This window comes from Lissotriton vulgaris, chromosome 11 (genome assembly GCF_964263255.1).
Source record: "Lissotriton vulgaris chromosome 11, aLisVul1.2, whole genome shotgun sequence".
Lineage (NCBI taxonomy): Eukaryota > Metazoa > Chordata > Amphibia > Caudata > Salamandridae > Lissotriton > Lissotriton vulgaris.
Window position 1 is genome coordinate 950,203,756 of NC_141699.1, and position 19,332 is coordinate 950,223,087.

General features: G+C 45.9%; 1 protein-coding gene across 1 annotated transcript in view; it reads left to right on the forward strand.

Annotated features, from left to right (window-relative positions):
- ARHGEF26 (Rho guanine nucleotide exchange factor 26) overlaps positions 1–10,143 on the forward strand; it is a 452,167-nt gene extending 442,024 nt beyond the window's left edge. Inside the window, exons 13-15 of the mRNA XM_086944113.1 lie at positions 2,262–2,329; positions 6,988–7,092; positions 9,026–10,143. Coding sequence (XP_086800239.1) covers positions 2,262–2,329; positions 6,988–7,092; positions 9,026–9,168 — 316 coding nt within the window. The 3' untranslated portion in view covers positions 9,169–10,143. The remainder of the gene's footprint in view (positions 1–2,261; positions 2,330–6,987; positions 7,093–9,025) is intronic.
- The last annotated feature ends 9,189 nt before the right edge of the window (positions 10,144–19,332 follow it).

Sequence of the window (19,332 nt, forward strand, 5' to 3'; positions counted from 1 at the left end):
GGAAGGGCGTCAAGGGAGTATGCTGATTGGGCAGTGGGCGGTTAGTGGTGGAGTTCAGGCCCAGAAGATCAGCTGCAGGACTAGCCCAGGCTGAGAAACACAAGAAGAGCCATTTGTCACTGGTGCCAGGTAGCATTCGGTGGATTCTGATCATGTAATAGTAGTGGTCAGCAAACCAGCCCTACGGGTACCATCACCAGGACCCATTGTGGCAGAAACAAGGATTGGTTAACGTGAAAGGTAATTATTGGTGCTACACTGATTCCCACTCGTTCGCCCATCAGATCGGTACTACCACGAGCGGTTCACCGAGCACCTAGACGCAAGAAGCCAGTAATCATTCTTCCCTTCAACAACACGTCGAACTGACTGGTAGAACAAACTGATTCCAGGTGGCAAAATAGCTTTTCATTGAGTATCCATAAGCAGCAACCTAGCAGCTACTGTAACGTTGCCTCCAGTTATCAATGTAATATAGATCTACTGAAGTCTTTAGAGCCCACAGTGCAGGTCCCTTTGAGATTAGGGCCCAGTATAAATACTTTCTTCTGCACAGTATACATAATGTTAGTGTGCCACCTTATTTTGCAAGTGCAGAAGTACACATTCATTTGTGCTGGTAACTTTAATCCGGATGTATGACGTTACAACGCATGCTTTTACCACGCATGCTCTTACAACGCCAGTTTTACAACGCATAGCGCTTTGGGGTGCTGGATAGTGAATAGTTTAATTTACTATTCCAACTCCAGTCCCGGTAGACACTAGGGAAGGTATTGGATAGTAAATTAAATCTATTCCCTATCCTAGAGCGCCCCCCAGCACAATGCGTTGTAATGGTTTTCGTTGTAAAACCTGCATTGTAATAGTACTGCATTGTAAAAGATTAGTTGTAAAGGATGTTTCCACTTTAATCCCAGTAGTTGAATCAATGTCCTTGTGCTTCAATTACATCTGTTGAGCAGATACTTCCAAAGTCAGAAAACAGGGTAATATTTATGTATGGAAATTACATAAAATGTAATGTTACATAAGCCAAGTCAATGTGCACTTATATTGCCAATTAGAACATTGGAATGTTGGGAGCTCCATTGCAGACTATGGAGTGCTCCCTGCTTCTACAGGCTGGTAAAGGCCCACAGAGCAACATTCCAATGTTCTACAAAGGCTTCTCGATATAAATCCCCTCGAGCTTTGAGAACCCTTTGTTTAATTTGTTAGAACATTCTGCCCTCTAGTGGCAGAATGTTCTAATAGCCTTATAGCCCTTCGTAGCAGGGCTATACCGGCTATTAAAGTCCCGCTGTTTCGTTAAAGTCCCTCGCTTTTGGCTCGGGCCTTTAACGATTCAGCGGGCCTTTAATAGCCGGTATAGACCCCTCCCTTTTCCTCAATTTCCCTCATAAACTAAGAACAAGGCATTATCTCCCTGTACCCTACAGCGTCTGAACCCATGGTCACTGATAAGTACGGGAAACATCCTTTACATCATGGTGATTACACCGCGATGCATTTAGAACGCCACCATTACAATGCAAGTCGTTACATCGACTTGCGCTGGATGGCGCTATACCCTAAGGAATAGTAATATTTACTATTCCAACACCTTCCCTACTGTACGTAGACTGGTTTTGAAATGGTAAATCTTACTATTCCTAAGTCCAGCACCCTGCAGCGCAAGTCGTTGTAACGACTTGCGTTATAAAAACTGCAATGTTACATACCGCAATCGTTTTGATCGCGTTGTAACATCACATATTCATGAGTACTGGAGGTCAGAACCTCACCTTTCCCAGGGGCACATACCTAGCTCTCCCTTCCCTTACACCACCCTCTTAGATATAGGGCTCTCTTCAGGATCACTCATTGATACTGGTAAACACCCCACATACAACACCTAGACCCTTACACCTGAGGATTGTTTTCCCACCCCCCAGCCCCGACCCCCCCTCATACGAGCAAGAATATCACTTTGTATTTACGCATCTTCTATATTATTGTTATATATTGTTGTATCACCTCATTGGTAGTTGATCAATATCGACATTGTTATATCGATTCTTTATTCTCAACTCCATCTGTCTACCACAGATGCAGTTTAAGGGGCTACACAGTGTTTAGTTTCCTTCCCATGTGGATGAGATGTAATAGATATGGCGCAGCTTGCTTGTTTGTTTTTTGTGCCTTGAGCATTGGTCACACAGTGACCTGTGATTTAAATATTGTTTATTTTGCCTTGAACTAATCTACCTATTTTTCAGAAATGAACGAGCGCGTTGGATTACTGCGCTGGGGCAAAGCAGTGACCGGAAGGACACAGATAGAACAAGTAAGGGACACAGAAATTATTGCATGTGTTTCCGGTAGTTTATACACTGCGTGCTAACACGTAAAAAAACGAATTTTAAAGATAGCTTTACTAAACTGTGCCTTAAAACTAATGAGTGTTTTCCGTTAGATGTGTTATTTTTGAGATCTGCAGTTGTGTGTGTGCAATTAAAAGGTAGGACCGAGTGTCGGTCTCTAGTATTTATTAAGCGAATAAAAACAAGAATAAGAAACTTAATTTTAAGGGTCATTACCAAGAGCATGAGACTGTAGGATGGCTGGTGTTTTTTACTATTTGTCATTATTTCCATTTATATTTTGTTCAGGTATGCACATAATATAGCCTTAAAGCCCGCTTCTGAGGCTATACCGCTTGGAAAATGCCCTGAATCTAAGTTATAGGCCCAATCCCCAGAAGAGAGCCTATACCAAGGGAGAGGGCCTGTAACAACCGGGTTAGCCCGAGGCAGAAAGTTTTTAAGGCTATTAGAACATTCCACCCATTAAGGGGAGAATGTCCTAAATTGAAAAGTGAGACAAATGTCTACAAACATTGGAATGTTGGAGCTCTGGGCTTATACTAGCCATTGAGCCCGGAGCCACTACATTGTTTTCAGTGGAGCTCTCAACATTCCAATGTTCTAATTTACAAAATATTTTTAGGACTCAGATAACTATTGTAAAAGACTCACCTTAGATAATTGAATGCTCTCGTATAATATCCCCCTTCTAATCATAATCCTCAGTACCAATCAAGAACATTTCTCAGAAACCTACAATAAAACTCTGAGCCCCAACTGATTGCCATTGGCTTTGACTTTTGAAATGTCCCGTGTCTATCCCAGAGGCTGAGACCTATCCAAGTATTTCACCCATCAACTTTTCCCCCATTGCGATACCCTAAATGTGATGTCTACAGGGCCGGACTGAGAACCAAAACCGGCCCTGGCAAAGTGCTCGGCCAGCCCCCTGAGGTGCGACCGAGGTCTTTGTCGGGCCAGTTTTCGGCCAATTTTGTTACAGGGCCGCTTTTGCAGCTATGCTGCAAAAACGGCCCTCTAACAAAACCGGCCCCCTGAGCCCAAAATCGCCCCCCCCACCCTTGCGGCGCACCGGGGATTTGCCTGGTGCCCGCAACGGCCAGTCTGGGCCTGGATGTGTAGGTCCAGATATCGGTGCATTGCTTGCTGTGCTACAGGATTTAAGCACAAAACTGGTCTGGATTAATTCTGTTTCACTTTGGAAGACACGTGGCCTGGCAGTTAGAGTTGTGCCATTTCTATTGGAACAGAACTAACTCTGATTTGCATATGGCTGGTCTCTAAAGTGGCATTATGGGTAAAAGATAATAGACTGGGATGCGTCCCAGATAAATTGTCAGTGCCTGAGACTTCTACAGTCATTCCACCATCACCTTTTGCTTTTCATTCATACAATCTCTGACTCATGACAGATAAAATGGTTTAGGTACAAACTGCAACTCTCCCATTATGGTTGTTCTTCATTGACTATCATAAGCCTGTGACTTCTAAATATTTGCTACATCATCTATAGAGTGCGGGATAAACATGCATTGTTCGGACATTGCTCGGACTAGATATGCCACGTAAATCCTCAGTGGCAAAAATATCCTTCTACTGTAAAATGCTGTGCACTTCCTTCCATATTATCACAAGTAATAATGCTGTAAGTGAAAAACAACTGGGTAATGGAAGCAGGGACTGCAACCACCTCAAACTCAAAGACAGAGCTGGTCTTGACAGGAGGTGGTTGCAGTCCCTGGTCCCCCTCGTTTTGGCCCCTTTCACTTGGTGTCCCTCCCCTCCCGGTCCCTAAAGTTAAAACCCTCGGGATTTTCCTTAACTCCCAACTCTCTGTAAACCCCCAGGTCAGTTCGGTGGTTTCTTCTTGTTTTTTCTCCCTCCGGACAATTAGGAAGATATCCCGCTTCTTCTCCCTTCCGGCACTGAAAATAATTGTGATGGCAATGGTGCTCTCGCTCCTCGATTATGGGAACATAATCTAGAACGGCGCACCGGCCTATGCCATACACCGCTTGCAGCTAGTGCAAAATCAGGCTGCCCGCCTGATCCATGGGTTGCCCAAATTCCATCGAGTCACCCCATTGCTGAAATCATTGCACTGGCTGCCTGTGAGGGAGCGGGCCTTATTTAAATTAGGCTACCTCACCTTTCAGGCCAGGATGGGCACTGCCCCTGAGTTCATATGCTCAGCCATCAAACCTTACCTGCCGGGCAGAGAACTCCGCTCTACCCACATGGCACTCCTGGCCACACCCCGCTTTAAGAAAAAGAAAGCAGGCGGGGCGAAATTCGCAGCCCTTGCACCTGTCTTCTGGAACTCCCTCCCTATGACACTTAGATCCTCAACCTCCTATTTGGAGTTCCGGAAGAACCTAAAAACCTTCCTTTTTTCAAGAGCTTTTGCCGCCTAGCCTGTCGTTTTTGTTGCTGCTGCTGGTCGCAGTCCTCAAAGCGCCATGAAACCGCTGGGTATAAGCGCACTCAATAAATGTTTTTAAATTCAAATTCAAGCTAAATTGTATTGGCTCTAAATGAGAGCTTTTTTTTCAGGCATTCATTCAAGGCAGAGGACAATTACCTCAAAAAGGCTAGATGTATTTTCTAAAGTATTTGATGGACAAGGCTCTCTGACTGTGTTAGGTGGGGATGAGACCTGACTGGCTAGCAGGGGTTGTCATGCTGATCAATGTCTTGGTAAGACTCAATTGTTTTGGCATGTTGCAGCAAATCCGGGTGGGAGTTGAGGCAAGCTCCTGATGGTATAATACCATTGGACTAGTTCAGCGTCCTTATCTGGTCACTTTCAGAGTTCTGAAGCTTCCCAAATTTCGGGCTGTTGCTGAGGGTATAAACTAAGAATGTGGCATTCTTGAATTGTCACTCAAATGTTCAAATGTATTAACACTTTAAGCTGTCTTAGCCTTTTTGTGACAGAATCAAAGCGATATAACAATAAACACATATTCTGGTAATAAGGAGGGAGATGGGGATACAAAGGTTAATAAAAAAGGATACTACCCAACAATACTCCCACGCTCTAAACACCCTTGTACAGAAGCAAGGGATGAGGGGAAAGAAGTGGGTAACCATACTCCAGAATTTGTTTTCTGCTTGTTAAACACCCAAAACAATGAACATGGAGAAACAAAAAATGTTGAAGGTTGGGGAACAAGCCAATAATGGGCTTAAACGTGTAGGATAAATCATCCATACCCCTAATAACAAGGCTTCTCATGGCAGATATAATAGACAAGCAAAAAATGTAACATTGAAGCAGGACATTATCTTCATCATTGTTGGGGCAGATTATGTTAGGACTGGTTTGAAATGGGACCAGCAAATATTTCCAACATGGAGATTTGCTGCCCATTTCTCTAGAGTACCACACAAATTTAAAGCTAACCACTCTCTCCACAGAAGTGGTGGAAATGGAGAAAGCACATATATTAAATAAAGTCAGCGTGCAGCATCCATGCTATATGCAATGGTACCAAGCAAATTCTGGGAAAAATACATGGAGAAACCTTAGCCAGCCTAAGCAATGGAAGCAGAAAATGGCACGCAGTTTAGCATTTATTGAAAGGATGTGGAGACCATACTTTGTAGAAAATCAAAAAAATCAAGAAATGGAGCTACTCTCGAACATGTAGCGGCTGCCAAAACCACGAGCAACATGCAATATCTGTCCATTTCTTTGTGCTTACTGGCTCAAAGCTTCTAAGAACGGCCAACAGGGTCCTCACCTCACAGACGACTCTGGCTGGCTGGGGCTGTCTTCTGCACTTTAAGGTGGCAAAGGAACTGGGATCAAGGAAATGGTGGAATATGGCAAAATAACTCCACACCTAATTGACTCCTCTGTTTTCATTACGATTGTATGTGATTTCATACAAAAAGCTCATTCATAGAATACCAATTCTGAGAAACCATTTCCCTTAAACTGTTTTATTGAAATTTTCAAGATGAATAGCATTTACAATTTACAATTTAAATAAATCCAATTAATATAATTTTTTTCGAAACTGCCTTTTCCGTTTTTTTTCTCCAAAGGTATAAGTAACATTAGTATTGAAAATCAGTTCTCTGAAAAGGGTTTCTATTATTGTTCTTGTTATAAATTTACATACTACAGCCTATTATTCTTGGCTGGTGTGCATATTGGCAGTGTGCTTCCACTTCCTTGATGTATCTATACTTGTTCTAGCTGCTTCTACACAATGTTTAGTACTACTTAACTTCTCATTCACCTTAAGCATGTGTAGGGCATTGTTCTTAATTTAACGTTTTCTTGACTCATACATCCCGGCTTGCTTTGACCATGTTCTCTTGAAGTTTATCATCCAATATCTCATGTCATTCTGTTTTAGCTTTCTGAAATTTACAAAAAAAATTCAATGGGATGGGATTGCTATGCTTCTGTTGGATCTCTTGTCATCAAGAGCTTACACGCTTATGACATATAAAAAAGCAGTCATTCGTTTACAGAAGCACTAATATGAAACAATGTTAAGAAAATAAACACAAACATATCAAATATACAGGGACCTATTACTATGGACAGTGCTTGAGTGTATTTTTGCAAATGAGTAAAATTCAGCGTACCTTCTTCCCAAAGGCTTAACACAAGTGGAGATCATTAGAAGCTACACTGCAAAGCAGTCCGATGAACTGTCCCTCCAAGCTGCTGACGTTGTTCTGGTTTATCAGAAAGTTAACGATGGTAAGAGAACTCTTTTTTATACGCGTGTGCATTCTTATTAAGGCAAAACAACTTCATAGCCCGCATCTCTAAAACAGGAGCATCCACAGGACTTAGGTGACTCACTGGACCCTCCAGTTCACCTTTTCTAACCAAGGATCTCTGATTTTGGGTCAGGTTCCAACCACTAATTCATGAGACTTTATCTCTATAATCAACAGGGCTACAGAGGTGGTGTTAAAGTGGTCTAGGAATCATGGCGATGGCCCCAACCAGGATAATATCATGAGACCTTTGTTGAAGAAGAACAATGTGTCCCTCCTGGCAGGAAATAGTTTGATGTAGTCTCCAATAATGCCAGTGATGGTATGAAATTGATCAGTGATGATTCATGCTCCTCACACTCGCAGCCATATCCTGGAACTGTCGCTCCTGGTCATAAACCTTACTGCTGAAGACATCCTTGGGTGGGTTCTGGACACCTAGGCTGTAAGATTCTTGTGGCTCCTGGACCCCTCAGGGCAGAATCCTGTTACACGCAAAAATCCCTTTCAACCCCTTCCCCGTGGGGCTAATTCCCCCGCGGTGCTCGTGACGAGCTCAGCTCGTCACGCTGCACAGTGGAGCTGTGCTCATGACGAGCTCAGCTCGTCACGACTCGGCCCACTCAATGGAACGCCCCACGCAGAAGGGGAATTATCCCTGCGTGGGCGTTCCGTGGTGGTTATGACGAGCTCAGCTCGTCATGAGTGTCAAACGAGTTAAGTGTTACAGCAGAGTGTCTACCTAAGGTCCAGGTGAAAAATTTGGGAGTGGTCCAGGGGTGCTGCATTTATCTTGCTTTTGGGGCCATATTTATTTAAATAGGTGCTATGCCTTGCTGTGCTGCATCATTGGTAAAGGGCAGGAATATGCCATATTTAAGGCAACATGGTGCATTCCTGTCCTTTCCCCTGTGTTGGTGGACAATGAACTGCCTTGCACCAACGCAGGCACACTTGCACCATGGTGCAAGGGTGCCTGTGTGGCATGCAGGATTGTTTTTGTGTAGGAAATGGTACCTTCCTACACAAAAACAATCCTGAGAGCCCTTTTCCTATTTCTGTGTGTGCTGCAGGATGCACCACACATAGAGAAAAAGGAAAATACGAGGATAAATAAACATATTTCTCCTTGTTGCACCTCCCTTGCAGAGGCGCAAGGTTTTGGCGCATACCTTGGTTTACATGGTCTTGTAAATCTGGGAACGCGTCAAAATCCATGGATGTTGTGTGGGAAAACCCATGCAACACCCATGGAAATGCCACCTTGGTGCAGAGTAGGGCAACGCAGCCTTAACCCGTTAACCGCAGCGGTAAATCCGCCGCGGTGTGGGCGTTTTCGTGCGCGGGTGGGGCGCCGTCGGCCAATGGCCGACGGCAGCACTGGGTAGGTAGTGCTGCCGTCGGCCATTGGCCGACGGCAGCAATATAGGGGTTAAAAAACGTTTTTTCTCAATGCAGTTCTGCAACTTGGACATAAATGACAACAAACAGACTTTATGCAAGAATTCTATGCTTGACCTCAGACTTCTGTGCAAAATCTGGCAAGGATCCTCTAAAATGTTTTTTAGTCAAGCCACCTCACATATAAGAAAAGGCCTCTGGACAAGATGTCCACTGAAGTCTGAGCGCTTCAGGACCCAAGTTTTGCCCTCTGTTCTAGTCGTTTAGCATACCTCTGCTTTTGCGGAGTGCTGATACAGCAGTTGTTTCGACTTACATACTTCTGAATTGTTAAGCTGTTCCATCCATAGTCCCTTCGCTCTGCCCACTTCTTTGAGTTCAGCTCAGTACCATCAAAACAACCGCCTTCTCCCCTCACCTCCGCCCCTAGAAAGAAGGCATGTGTTTTTTGGCTTGAATTTAAGCAAACGCCGAGGAACTGTAACAGCTGTTTCTGTTTTGTCGCGCAGGTTGGTATGAAGGCGAGCGGCTGCGGGACGGGGAGAGAGGCTGGTTTCCTATGGAGTGCGCCAAAGAAATAACCTGCCGAGCCACCATAGAAAAGAACATGGAGCGCATGGGAAGGCTGCTTGGCCTGGAAACAAACGTGTAAACTTTCAAAAGCCTTGCTCCCCCGCTGCCATTTTATTCACTGGGAAAATTTGCACTACAGTAGCTGCTCTGTGACTGGTTGGAGGGAGGGGAGACGGGGGCCGAGGATGGAAAAAAAACAAGTCCTACCGCCAGCCACATTCTTCCCGCACGTTCTTTAAAACACCCTAAAAGGAGCTTGTGGGCACCGAGCTGCTACGGAATTTAATGCCCTGCCCTTGGATATTGAAAGAACGAGCACCTCCTCGTGTTAATCTGGGTGCGCTGCCATCTTCTTCCAGTCGATTTTTGCATCATTAATCTTTGCAAGACAACCTTAAATGCAATAAACACTGGGGCAAGTTATTATTTAAAGCCCGCACGTGCACAAATCGCGAATAGACCGCGCGTGCTTTGCATATAAATGAACTTGATGCAACAATACTGTTGACAAGTCGGTCTTTCAATGGTTTGATCCAGCTGGCAGTCAAAAAGAAGGAGAAACCATGACGACAGGGAAACAAAAGATATTTCGCTTGATTATGTACAGTCATTTTGTGGTTCAGCATGACAAAGCACTTTTGCTGCTCACATGATAGCAATACATTGTTTTCTTAGTTTCACAATTCTATTTGAAATCCATGTGTGATGGAACGTAGGATGGAACTAGACATGAAATTAATAGGTTTTCATGGTATGTCGATAGTGTATCAGTTTACATTAACCTTACAAACAGGGACAGAAGCACTGCGGTTGTATATTAACAGGAAAATGTGTGCTTGTCTGGCATTCTAGGATGCTTGTCTGGCATTCTAGGAAGCCTGACACTTTTTTGTAGGATTTAAATTGACGTCCTTCTCATTCCAGCATGTTTCTACGTGCTTCTATTTTGTACATATGTGTACCATAGATTTCGTTATATGAAGCAACGTTGTACAGGGAAATAAAGGAACACAGATTTTACAGTGCATCAAAAATAAAAATCTTTTATAAGAAACATTTTTATTCCAAGGAATGTGCCAGAAATCTAATGCATTGCACTGATGTAAATTTATGCATTTGGATTTTGTAGATTTTAATCTTGTAGCAACTTTTTTTTTAATTTGAATTTTAGGAAACACTTTGCTCTTTTTGTACCTTGTCGTCGGTTTGTAAAGGGACTGTTAAAATTCATGTGGTTCATGCTGTTTACATTGTTTTTTGTGGAAGTTGTTTCTGTATTACGTTCTCGGCATGTACGGCTCATGTGTGCGAGCAACGTGTTGTGCTATTTCCTGTAAACATTAGTCTGTGAGTGCAGTTAGTGTTAACATTGAGAAACTAAGGGGCATATTATCAAGGCTGGCGAAATGAAATTATCGCTGCTTTTGCGGCTGCTTCGGCCGCTTTTGTGGCCGTTTTCGGCCGCAAAGTGGCGTTAATTTCATCACCCTATTAGCAAGCTGTCGCTAACATCAGTTAGCTACAGCTTTTAGGTGATAGCGAGCTGTTTGGGACCCGGTTTGCATGTCAGCAATATTTATCGCTAATGACATGCAAAGTGGGCGTACCCAACCTGTTAGCGACTGAAAGCAGTCGCTAACGTCGCTATCGCCCATTAGCAAGGCAGGCGTAACGATAAAAAAATTTGCTCTATGAGCGAATATCGCTAAAATCTAACGCCTGCTCAGACCAATTCTTAGCCATTATATATCCAACTGGAGGTGGATATTCTGGTTACGACCCTATTGGCGATGATGCGTGAATGTTGCTGGTTTTCCAGCGATATTCACGCATTTCGCCGCTATCGCCGGTTATTTTATCGCATTGGAGATAAACGTTGCTAATAGCACGTTATCTCTGCGATAAAATCCTGCGATGCTTGGCGATAAAAAAATGTCGCTAAGCTTCTTTAGCGATAAATATCGCTAGTTGTTATAATATACCTCTAGGTTAATTTGTAATGAATGCCGCATAAAACACTTTTTTGTTTGATTAACTTGCTGCCATCATGCAAGTTTTGTCCAAATTTTTCACGCTACATGATTTATAAGGAAGAACAGTGGTTTGAAAATACATTGGAATCAATTCTCATTTATACATTTATCAGCTTTAGGGCTTCCTCTTGCATTTATGTAATGGTGGTCTTATCCCTCAGTCACGAGGAAGGAATAATCAGCCTAATTCATCAAGCTGATTTGCGCTCGCAAAGGGCCAGATTCTGAGAATCTGGCCCTTTGCGAGTGCGATTTTGCATTTGGGATTCATCATCCCAAATGCAAAAATCGGTAATAGGGAATTCGCTATTTTGCGAGGAATAACATTTAAGGAATCTCTATTTGAGATTCCTTAAATGCTATTCATCAACCAAATAGAAATTGCGAAATCGCTATATTTGGTCGCAATTTACCACCAAGTCTGACTTGGTGGTAAATTACGAAAAAAGAGTAAAAAGCACTTTAGTGCATTTTTAGGTCTCGGCATCGAGACCTATTGTTATGGAGTTCGCTCTGAAGGGACCTAGAGCTGTGAACACGCCGACCAGGGTCCGTGAACGCGCACACACACAGGCAGGCATGGCCGTGCACACACAGACACACACAGAAACAGACACACGCACACACGCACGCACACACACACCCCATCCCTCTCTGCCCACTCCCTCTCTGCCGCCCCCCCTCTACCCACACTCACCGGGCTCTTTCCCTCTGCAGTTGGTCAGTCATGGCAGCAGGCAAACTCGTGTCTTCTCCGGCGATCCTTCAGCTGATGTGCACGCCCACGCTGCGTCACATGCGCGCCCACCACGCTGTTTTCACGTTTGTTGATCCTCAGCTTGTTATATACTTTGGCTATGGACAATTAGACCACCGTTTTGCTCCGTCAATCATGTTTTCTTGGGCTGCGGTGTCTACAAGGCAAGGGGGCAATGCACTGCACATGGATTTATCCTCGTCACGCCAATCGGTATTGTTTAATTTTATTTCTTTCGATCAGCATGTTTTTTTGTAATCTCTGGGAGAGCCGACGCTGGGACTTGAACCCCATTCCACAGTGTCAAAGTCTGGACACGGAGTGAAAGAACGTGGCTGTGCAAGCTACCACTGGACCCACTATACTCAGTTACCATGAGGTGGCGATATCTGCCACTCACTTTCCTCACTGCACCTTTGTGTTAGCCACGATGATCATAATCATTTCTATCCACTTTCATAATAGGCTTGTATTTTCAAAGATATCCTCTAATACTGAAAAAAAATTAGGGCAATAAATATCTATACAGCAGAGTACGTAAACACAAAATGTCATGACATTTTGCACACTGTTGCAGGTCCGCTGTAGTCAAGGAGATTGTCTTCTGAGAAGTGTTTACATCCTCAAAATGACTTTCCAGTGTAGAGGACCATTGGTGCACCTGCTTATCTGGCAATATGCATAAGGATTACTACCTATCTCACTAATATTTTATCTTCGTAAATAGTTTGTTCACAGTACATTGTAAATTGTTTTCACATCATGGGAGCTCTAAAAATTGAATTCTGTTCATCGCTTCTAAATGAGGCGCTTTTTGGCATTCTTCGACAATGCTTTCAAACTAATTTCTGCTACTGCGGTAGATGGATGGTACTCCGGAGAATATTGTGTTGATCGGTATAGCTCTATAAGCCGTGCGCGCCCCTGGTGACCCTCCCGCCCGACCCCAGGTCTGCCCAGTAGAACGGCGCTCACTTCATCCCTCTGTGAGGCAGAAGGTGAGTGTGAGTGCAGAGTGCGCAGAGTGCGAAGTAGTGAGTGCAGAGTGAGTGTGCAGAGTGAGTGTGCAGAGTGCAGAGTAGTGAGTGCAGAGTAGTGAGTGCAGAGTAGTGAGTGTGCAGAGTAGTGAGTGTGCAGAGTAGTGAGTGTGCAGAGTAGTGAGTGTGCAGAGTAGTGAGTGCAGAGTAGTGAGTGCAGAGTAGTGAGTGCAGAGTAGTGAGTGCAGAGTAGTGAGTGCAGAGTAGTGAGTGCAGAGTAGTGAGTGCAGATAGTGCAGAGTAGTGAGTGCAGGGTGCAGAGTAGTGAGTGCAGAGTGCAGAGTAGTGAGTGCAGAGTGCAGAGTAGTGAGTGCAGAGTGCAGAGTAGTGAGTGCAGAGTAGTGAGTGCAGAGTAGTGAGTGCAGAGTAGTGAGTGCAGAGTAGTGAGTGCAGAGTAGTGAGTGCAGAGTGCAAAGTAGTGAGTGCAGAGTGCAAAGTAGTGAGTGCAGAGTGCAAAGTAGTGAGTGCAGAGTGCAAAGTAGTGAGTGCAGAGTGCAGAGTAGTGAGTGCAGAGTGCAGAGTAGTGAGTGCAGAGTGCAGAGTAGTGAGTGCAGAGTGCAGAGTAGTGAGTGCAGAGTAGTGAGTGCAGAGTAGTGAGTGCAGAGTAGTGAGTGCAGAGTAGTGAGTGCAGAGTAGTGAGTGCAGAGTAGGTAGTGAGTGCAGAGTAGTGAGTGCAGAGTAGTGAGTGCAGAGTAGTGAGTGCAGAGTGCAGAGTAGTGAGTGCAGAGTAGTGAGTGCAGAGTGCAGAATAGTGAGTGCAGAATAGTGAGTGCAGAATAGTGAGTGCCTAGTAGTGAGTGCCTAGTAGTGAGTGCAGAGTAGTGAGTGCAGAGTAGTGAGTGCAGAGTAGTGAGTGCAGAGTAGTGAGTGCAGAGTAGTGAGTGCAGAGTGCAGAGTAGTGAGTGCAGGGTGCAGAGTAGTGAGTGCAGGGTGCAGAGTAGTGAGTGCAGAGTGCAGAGTAGTGAGTGCAGAGTGCAGAGTAGTGAGTGCAGAGTGCAGAGTAGTGAGTGCAGAGTGCAGAGTAGTGAGTGCAGAGTAGTGAGTGCAGAGTAGTGAGTGCAGAGTGCAGAGTAGTGAGTGCAGAGTGCAGAGTAGTGAGTGCAGAGTGCAGAGTAGTGAGTGCAGAGTAGTGAGTGCAGAGTAGTGAGTGCAGAGTAGTGAGTGCAGAGTAGTGAGTGCAGAGTAGTGAGTGCAGGGTGCAGAGTAGTGAGTGCAGAGTGCAGAGTAGTGAGTGCAGAGTGCAGAGTAGTGAGTGCAGAGTGCAGAGTAGTGAGTGCAGAGTGCAGAGTAGTGAGTGCAGAGTAGTGAGTGCAGAGTAGTGAGTGCAGAGTAGTGAGTGCAGAGTAGTGAGTGCAGAGTAGTGAGTGCAGAGTGCAGAGTAGCGAGTGCAGAGTAGCGAGTGCAGAGTAGCGAGTGCAGAGTAGTGAGTGCAGAGTAGTGAGTGCAGAGTAGTGAGTGCAGAGTAGTGAGTGCAGAGTGCAGAGTAGTGAGTGCAGAGTAGTGAGTGCAGAGTGCAGAGTAGTGAGTGCAGAGTGCAGAATAGTGAGTGCAGAATAGTGAGTGCCTAGTAGTGAGTGCCTAGTAGTGAGTGCAGAGTAGTGAGTGCAGAGTAGTGAGTGCAGAGTAGTGAGTGCAGAGTAGTGAGTGCAGAGTAGTGAGTGCAGAGTAGTGAGTGCAGAGTGCAGAGTAGTGAGTGCAGGGTGCAGAGTAGTGAGTGCAGAGTAGTGAGTGCAGAGTGCAGAGTAGTGAGTGCAGAGTGCAGAGTAGTGAGTGCAGAGTAGTGAGTGCAGAGTAGGTAGTGAGTGCAGAGTAGTGAGTGCAGAGTAGTGAGTGCAGAGTAGTGAGTGCAGAGTGCAGAGTAGTGAGTGCAGAGTAGTGAGTGCAGAGTGCAGAATAGTGAGTGCAGAATAGTGAGTGCAGAATAGTGAGTGCCTAGTAGTGAGTGCCTAGTAGTGAGTGCAGAGTAGTGAGTGCAGAGTAGTGAGTGCAGAGTAGTGAGTGCAGAGTAGTGAGTGCAGAGTAGTGAGTGCAGGGTGCAGAGTAGTGAGTGCAGAGTGCAGAGTAGTGAGTGCAGAGTGCAGAGTAGTGAGTGCAGAGTGCAGAGTAGTGAGTGCAGAGTAGTGAGTGCAGAGTAGTGAGTGCAGAGTGCAGAGTAGTGAGTGCAGAGTAGTGAGTGCAGAGTGCAGAGTAGTGAGTGCAGAGTGCAGAGTAGTGAGTGCAGAGTAGTGAGTGCAGAGTAGTGAGTGCAGAGTAGTGAGTGCAGAGTAGTGAGTGCAGAGTAGTGAGTGCAGAGTGCAGAGTAGTGAGTGCAGAGTGCAGAGTAGTGAGTGCAGGGTGCAGAGTAGTGAGTGCAGAGTGCAGAGTAGTGAGTGCAGAGTGCAGAGTAGTGAGTGCAGAGTGCAGAGTAGTGAGTGCAGAGTGCAGAGTAGTGAGTGCAGAGTAGTGAGTGCAGAGTAGTGAGTGCAGAGTAGTGAGTGCAGAGTAGTGAGTGCAGAGTAGTGAGTGCGCAGAGTAGTGAGTGCAGAGTAGTGAGTGCACAGAGTAGTGAGTGCAGAGTAGTGAGTGCAGAGTGCAGAGTAGTGAGTGCAGAGTAGTGAGTGCAGAGTGCAGAGTAGTGAGTGCAGAGTAGTGAGTGCAGAGTAGTGAGTGCAGAGTAGTGAGTGCAGAGTGCAGAGTAGTGAGTGCAGAGTGCAGAGTGCAGAGTAGTGAGTGCAGAGTGCAGAGTAGTGAGTGCAGAGTAGTGAGTGCAGAGTAGTGAGTGCAGAGTGCAGAGTAGTGAGTGCAGAGTGCAAAGTAGTGAGTGCAGAGTGCAAATTTGGGCCCACAGGAAAAACAAGAACAAAGGGTTTCTGAGGGTGGCTTGCTTTTGGAGTATTACTAGTAGGGAAATGGATGTTTATCTACAGAAATGGATGCAGAGTAGTGAGTGCAGAGTGCAGAGTGCAGAGTAGTGAGTGCAGAGTGCAGAGTAGTGAGTGCAGAGTGCAGAGTAGTGAGTGCAGAGTGCAGAGTAGTGAGTGCAGAGTAGTGAGTGCAGAGTAGTGAGTGCAGAGTAGTGAGTGCAGAGTGCAGAGTAGTGAGTGCAGAGTGCAAAGTAGTGAGTGCAGAGTGCAAAGTAGTGAGTGCAGAGTAGTGAGTGCAGAGTAGTGAGTGCAGAGTAGTGAGTGCAGAGTAGTGAGTGCAGAGTAGTGAGTGCAGAGTAGTGAGTGCAAAGTAGTGAGTGCAGAGTAGTGAGTGCAAAGTAGTGAGTGCAGAGTAGTGAGTGCAGAGTAGTGAGTGCAGAGTGCAGAGTTCAGAGTAGTGAGTGCAGAGTAGTGAGTGCAGAGTAGTGAGTGCAGAGTAGTGAGTGCAGAGTAGTGAGTGCAGAGAGTGCAGAGTAGTGAGTGCAGAGTGCAAAGTAGTGAGTGCAAAGTAGTGAGTGCAGAGTAGTGAGTGCAGAGTAGTGAGTGCAGAGTAGTGAGTGCAGAGTAGTGAGTGCAGAGTGCAGAGTAGTGAGTGCAGAGTGCAGAGTAGTGAGTGCAGAGTGCAGAGTAGTGAGTGCAGAATGCAGAGTAGTGAGTGCAGAGTGCAGAGTAGTGAGTGCAGAGATTGCAGAGTAGTGAGTGCAGAGTAGTGAGTGCAGAGAGTGCAGAGTAGTGAGTGCAGGGTGCAGAGTAGTGAGTGCAGAGTGCAGAGTAGTGAGTGCAGAGTGCAGAGTAGTGAGTGCAGAGTGCAGAGTAGTGAGTGCAGAGTAGTGAGTGCAGAGTAGTGAGTGCAGAGTAGTGAGTGCAGAGTGCAGAGTAGTGAGTGCAGAGTGCAAAGTAGTGAGTGCAGAGTGCAAAGTAGTGAGTGCAGAGTGCAAAGTAGTGAGTGCAGAGTGCAAAGTAGTGAGTGCAGAGTGCAAAGTAGTGAGTGCAGAGTGCAGAGTAGTGAGTGCAGAGTGCAGAGTAGTGAGTGCAGAGTGCAGAGTAGTGAGTGCAGAGTGCAGAGTAGTGAGTGCAGAGTAGTGAGTGCAGAGTAGTGAGTGCAGAGTAGTGAGTGCAGAGTAGTGAGTGCAGAGTAGTGAGTGCAGAGTGCAAAGTAGTGAGTGCAGAGTGCAAAGTAGTGAGTGCAGAGTAGTGAGTGCAGAGTAGTGAGTGCAGAGTGCAGAGTAGTGAGTGCAGAGTAGTGAGTGCAGAGTAGTGAGTGCAGAGTGCAGAGTAGTGAGTGCAGAGTGCAGAGTAGTGAGTGCAGAGTGCAGAATAGTGAGTGCAGAGTGCAGAGTAGTGAGTGCAGAGTGCAGAGTAGTGAGTGCAGAGTGCAGAATAGTGAGTGCAGAGTGCAGAGTAGTGAGTGCAGAGTAGTGAGTGCAGAGTAGTGAGTGCAGAGTAGTGAGTGCAGAGTAGTGAGTGCAGAGTGCAGAGTAGTGAGTGCAGAGTGCAAAGTAGTGAGTGCAGAGTGCAAAGTAGTGAGTGCAGAGTAGTGAGTGCAGAGTAGTGAGTGCCAAGTAGTGAGTGCAGAGTGCAGAGTAGTGAGTGCAGAATAGTGAGTGCAGAGTGCAGAGTAGTGAGTGCAGAGTAGTGAGTGCAGAGTAGTGAGTGCAGAGTAGTGAGTGCAGAGTAGTGAGTGCAGAGTAGTGAGTGCAGAGTAGTGAGTGCAGAGTGCAGAGTAGTGAGTGCAGAGTGCAGAGTAGTGAGTGCAGAGTGCAGAGTAGTGAGTGCAGAGTAGTGAGTGCAGAGTAGTGAGTGCAGAGTAGTGAGTGCAGAGTAGTGAGTGCAGAGTGCAGAGTAGTGAGTGCAGAGTGCAGAGTAGTGAGTGCAGAGTGCAGAGTAGTGAGTGCAGAGTAGTGAGTGCAGAGTAGCGAGTGCAAAGTAGTGAGTGCAAAGTGAAGAGTAGTGAGTAGTGAGTGCAGAGTAGTGAGTGCAAAGTAGTGAGTGCAAAGTGAAGAGTAGTGAGTAGTGAGTGCAGAGTAGTGAGTGCAAAGTAGTGAGTGCAAAGTGAAGAGTAGAGAGTAGTGAGTGCAGAGTAGTGAGTGCAAAGTAGTGAGTGCAAAGTGAAGAGTAGTGAGTGAAGAGTAGTGAGTGCAAAGTAGTGAGTGCAGAGTAGTGAGTGCAAAGTAGTGAGTGCAGAGTGCAGAGTAGTGAGTGCAGAGTGCAGAGTAGTGAGTGCAGAATGCAGAGTTGTGAGCGCAGAGTTGTGAGCGCAGAGTTGTGAGCGCAGAGTTGTGAGCGCAGAGTTGTGAGCGCAGAATGCAGAGTTGCAAGCGCAGAGTTGTGAGCGCAGAATGCAGAGTTGCGAGCGCAGAGTTGTGAGCGCAGAATGCAGAGTTGCGAGCGCAGAGTTGTGAGCGCAGAATGCAGAGTTGCGAGCGCAGAGTTGTGAGCTCAGAATGCAGAGTTGCGAGCGCAGAGTTGTGAGCTCAGAATGCAGAGTTGCGAGCGCAGAGTTGTGAGCGCAGAATGCAGAGTTGCGAGCGCAGAGTTGTGAGCGCAGAATGCAGAGTTGCGAGCGCAGAGTTGTGAGCGCAGAATGCAGAGTTGCGAGCGCAGAGTTGTGAGCGCAGAATGCAGAGTTGTGAGCGCAGAGGAGTGAGCGCAGAATGCAGAGTTGTGAGCGCAGAGGAGTGAGCGCAGAGTTGTGAGCGCAGAGTTGTGAGCGCAGAGTTGTGAGCGCAGAGTTGTGAGCGCAGAGTTGTGAGCGCAGAATGCAGAGTTACGAGCGCAGAGTTGTGAGCGCAGAATGCAGAGTTGCGAGCGCAGAGTTGTGAGCGCAGAATGCAGAGTTGCGAGCGCAGAGTTGTGAGCGCAGAATGCAGAGTTGTGAGCGCAGAGGAGTGAGCGCAGAATGCAGAGTGAGTGTGCAGAGCAGTAAGTGCAGGTGCAGAGCGGTGTGTGCTGTTGAGTGCAGAGCGCTGTGTGCTGTTGAGTGCAGAGCGCTGTGTATTGGCAATGTAAATGACAATGTCATTTGTTTATGATTTAAAGAAAAAAAAAGAAATGTCATGAGCAATGCCAATAGCTCTTCCTTTAATGATGCTGAGACCATTGCATTGTAAATGCTTGTTTTCTTTTGCATGTTACACACACACGTCCTTTGGACATGTGTGTGCGCAACACCTGTTCAAATGTGCATTTAAGGGGTGCTACAGGGTGTCCTTTGGACACCCCTGGCACCCTTCAAATCGCTATCTCATTTGCGATTAGCAAATTGCTAATCGCAAATAAGGAATACTCCCCATTTATTCCTATGGGCCTTTTGGCCCATAGGAATGAATGGGGAGTTTTCCCTTATTTGCGATTAGCAATTTGCTAATCGCAAATAAGGAATGTGTAGGAATCGCATTTTATTTTGCGATTCCTACATGAATCCCGTTTTGCGAGTCTCTAATAGCGATTCCTTATGAATCGCTATTTGAGACTCGCAAAACGGGTCTTTGATGAATCAGGCCGAATGTGTTG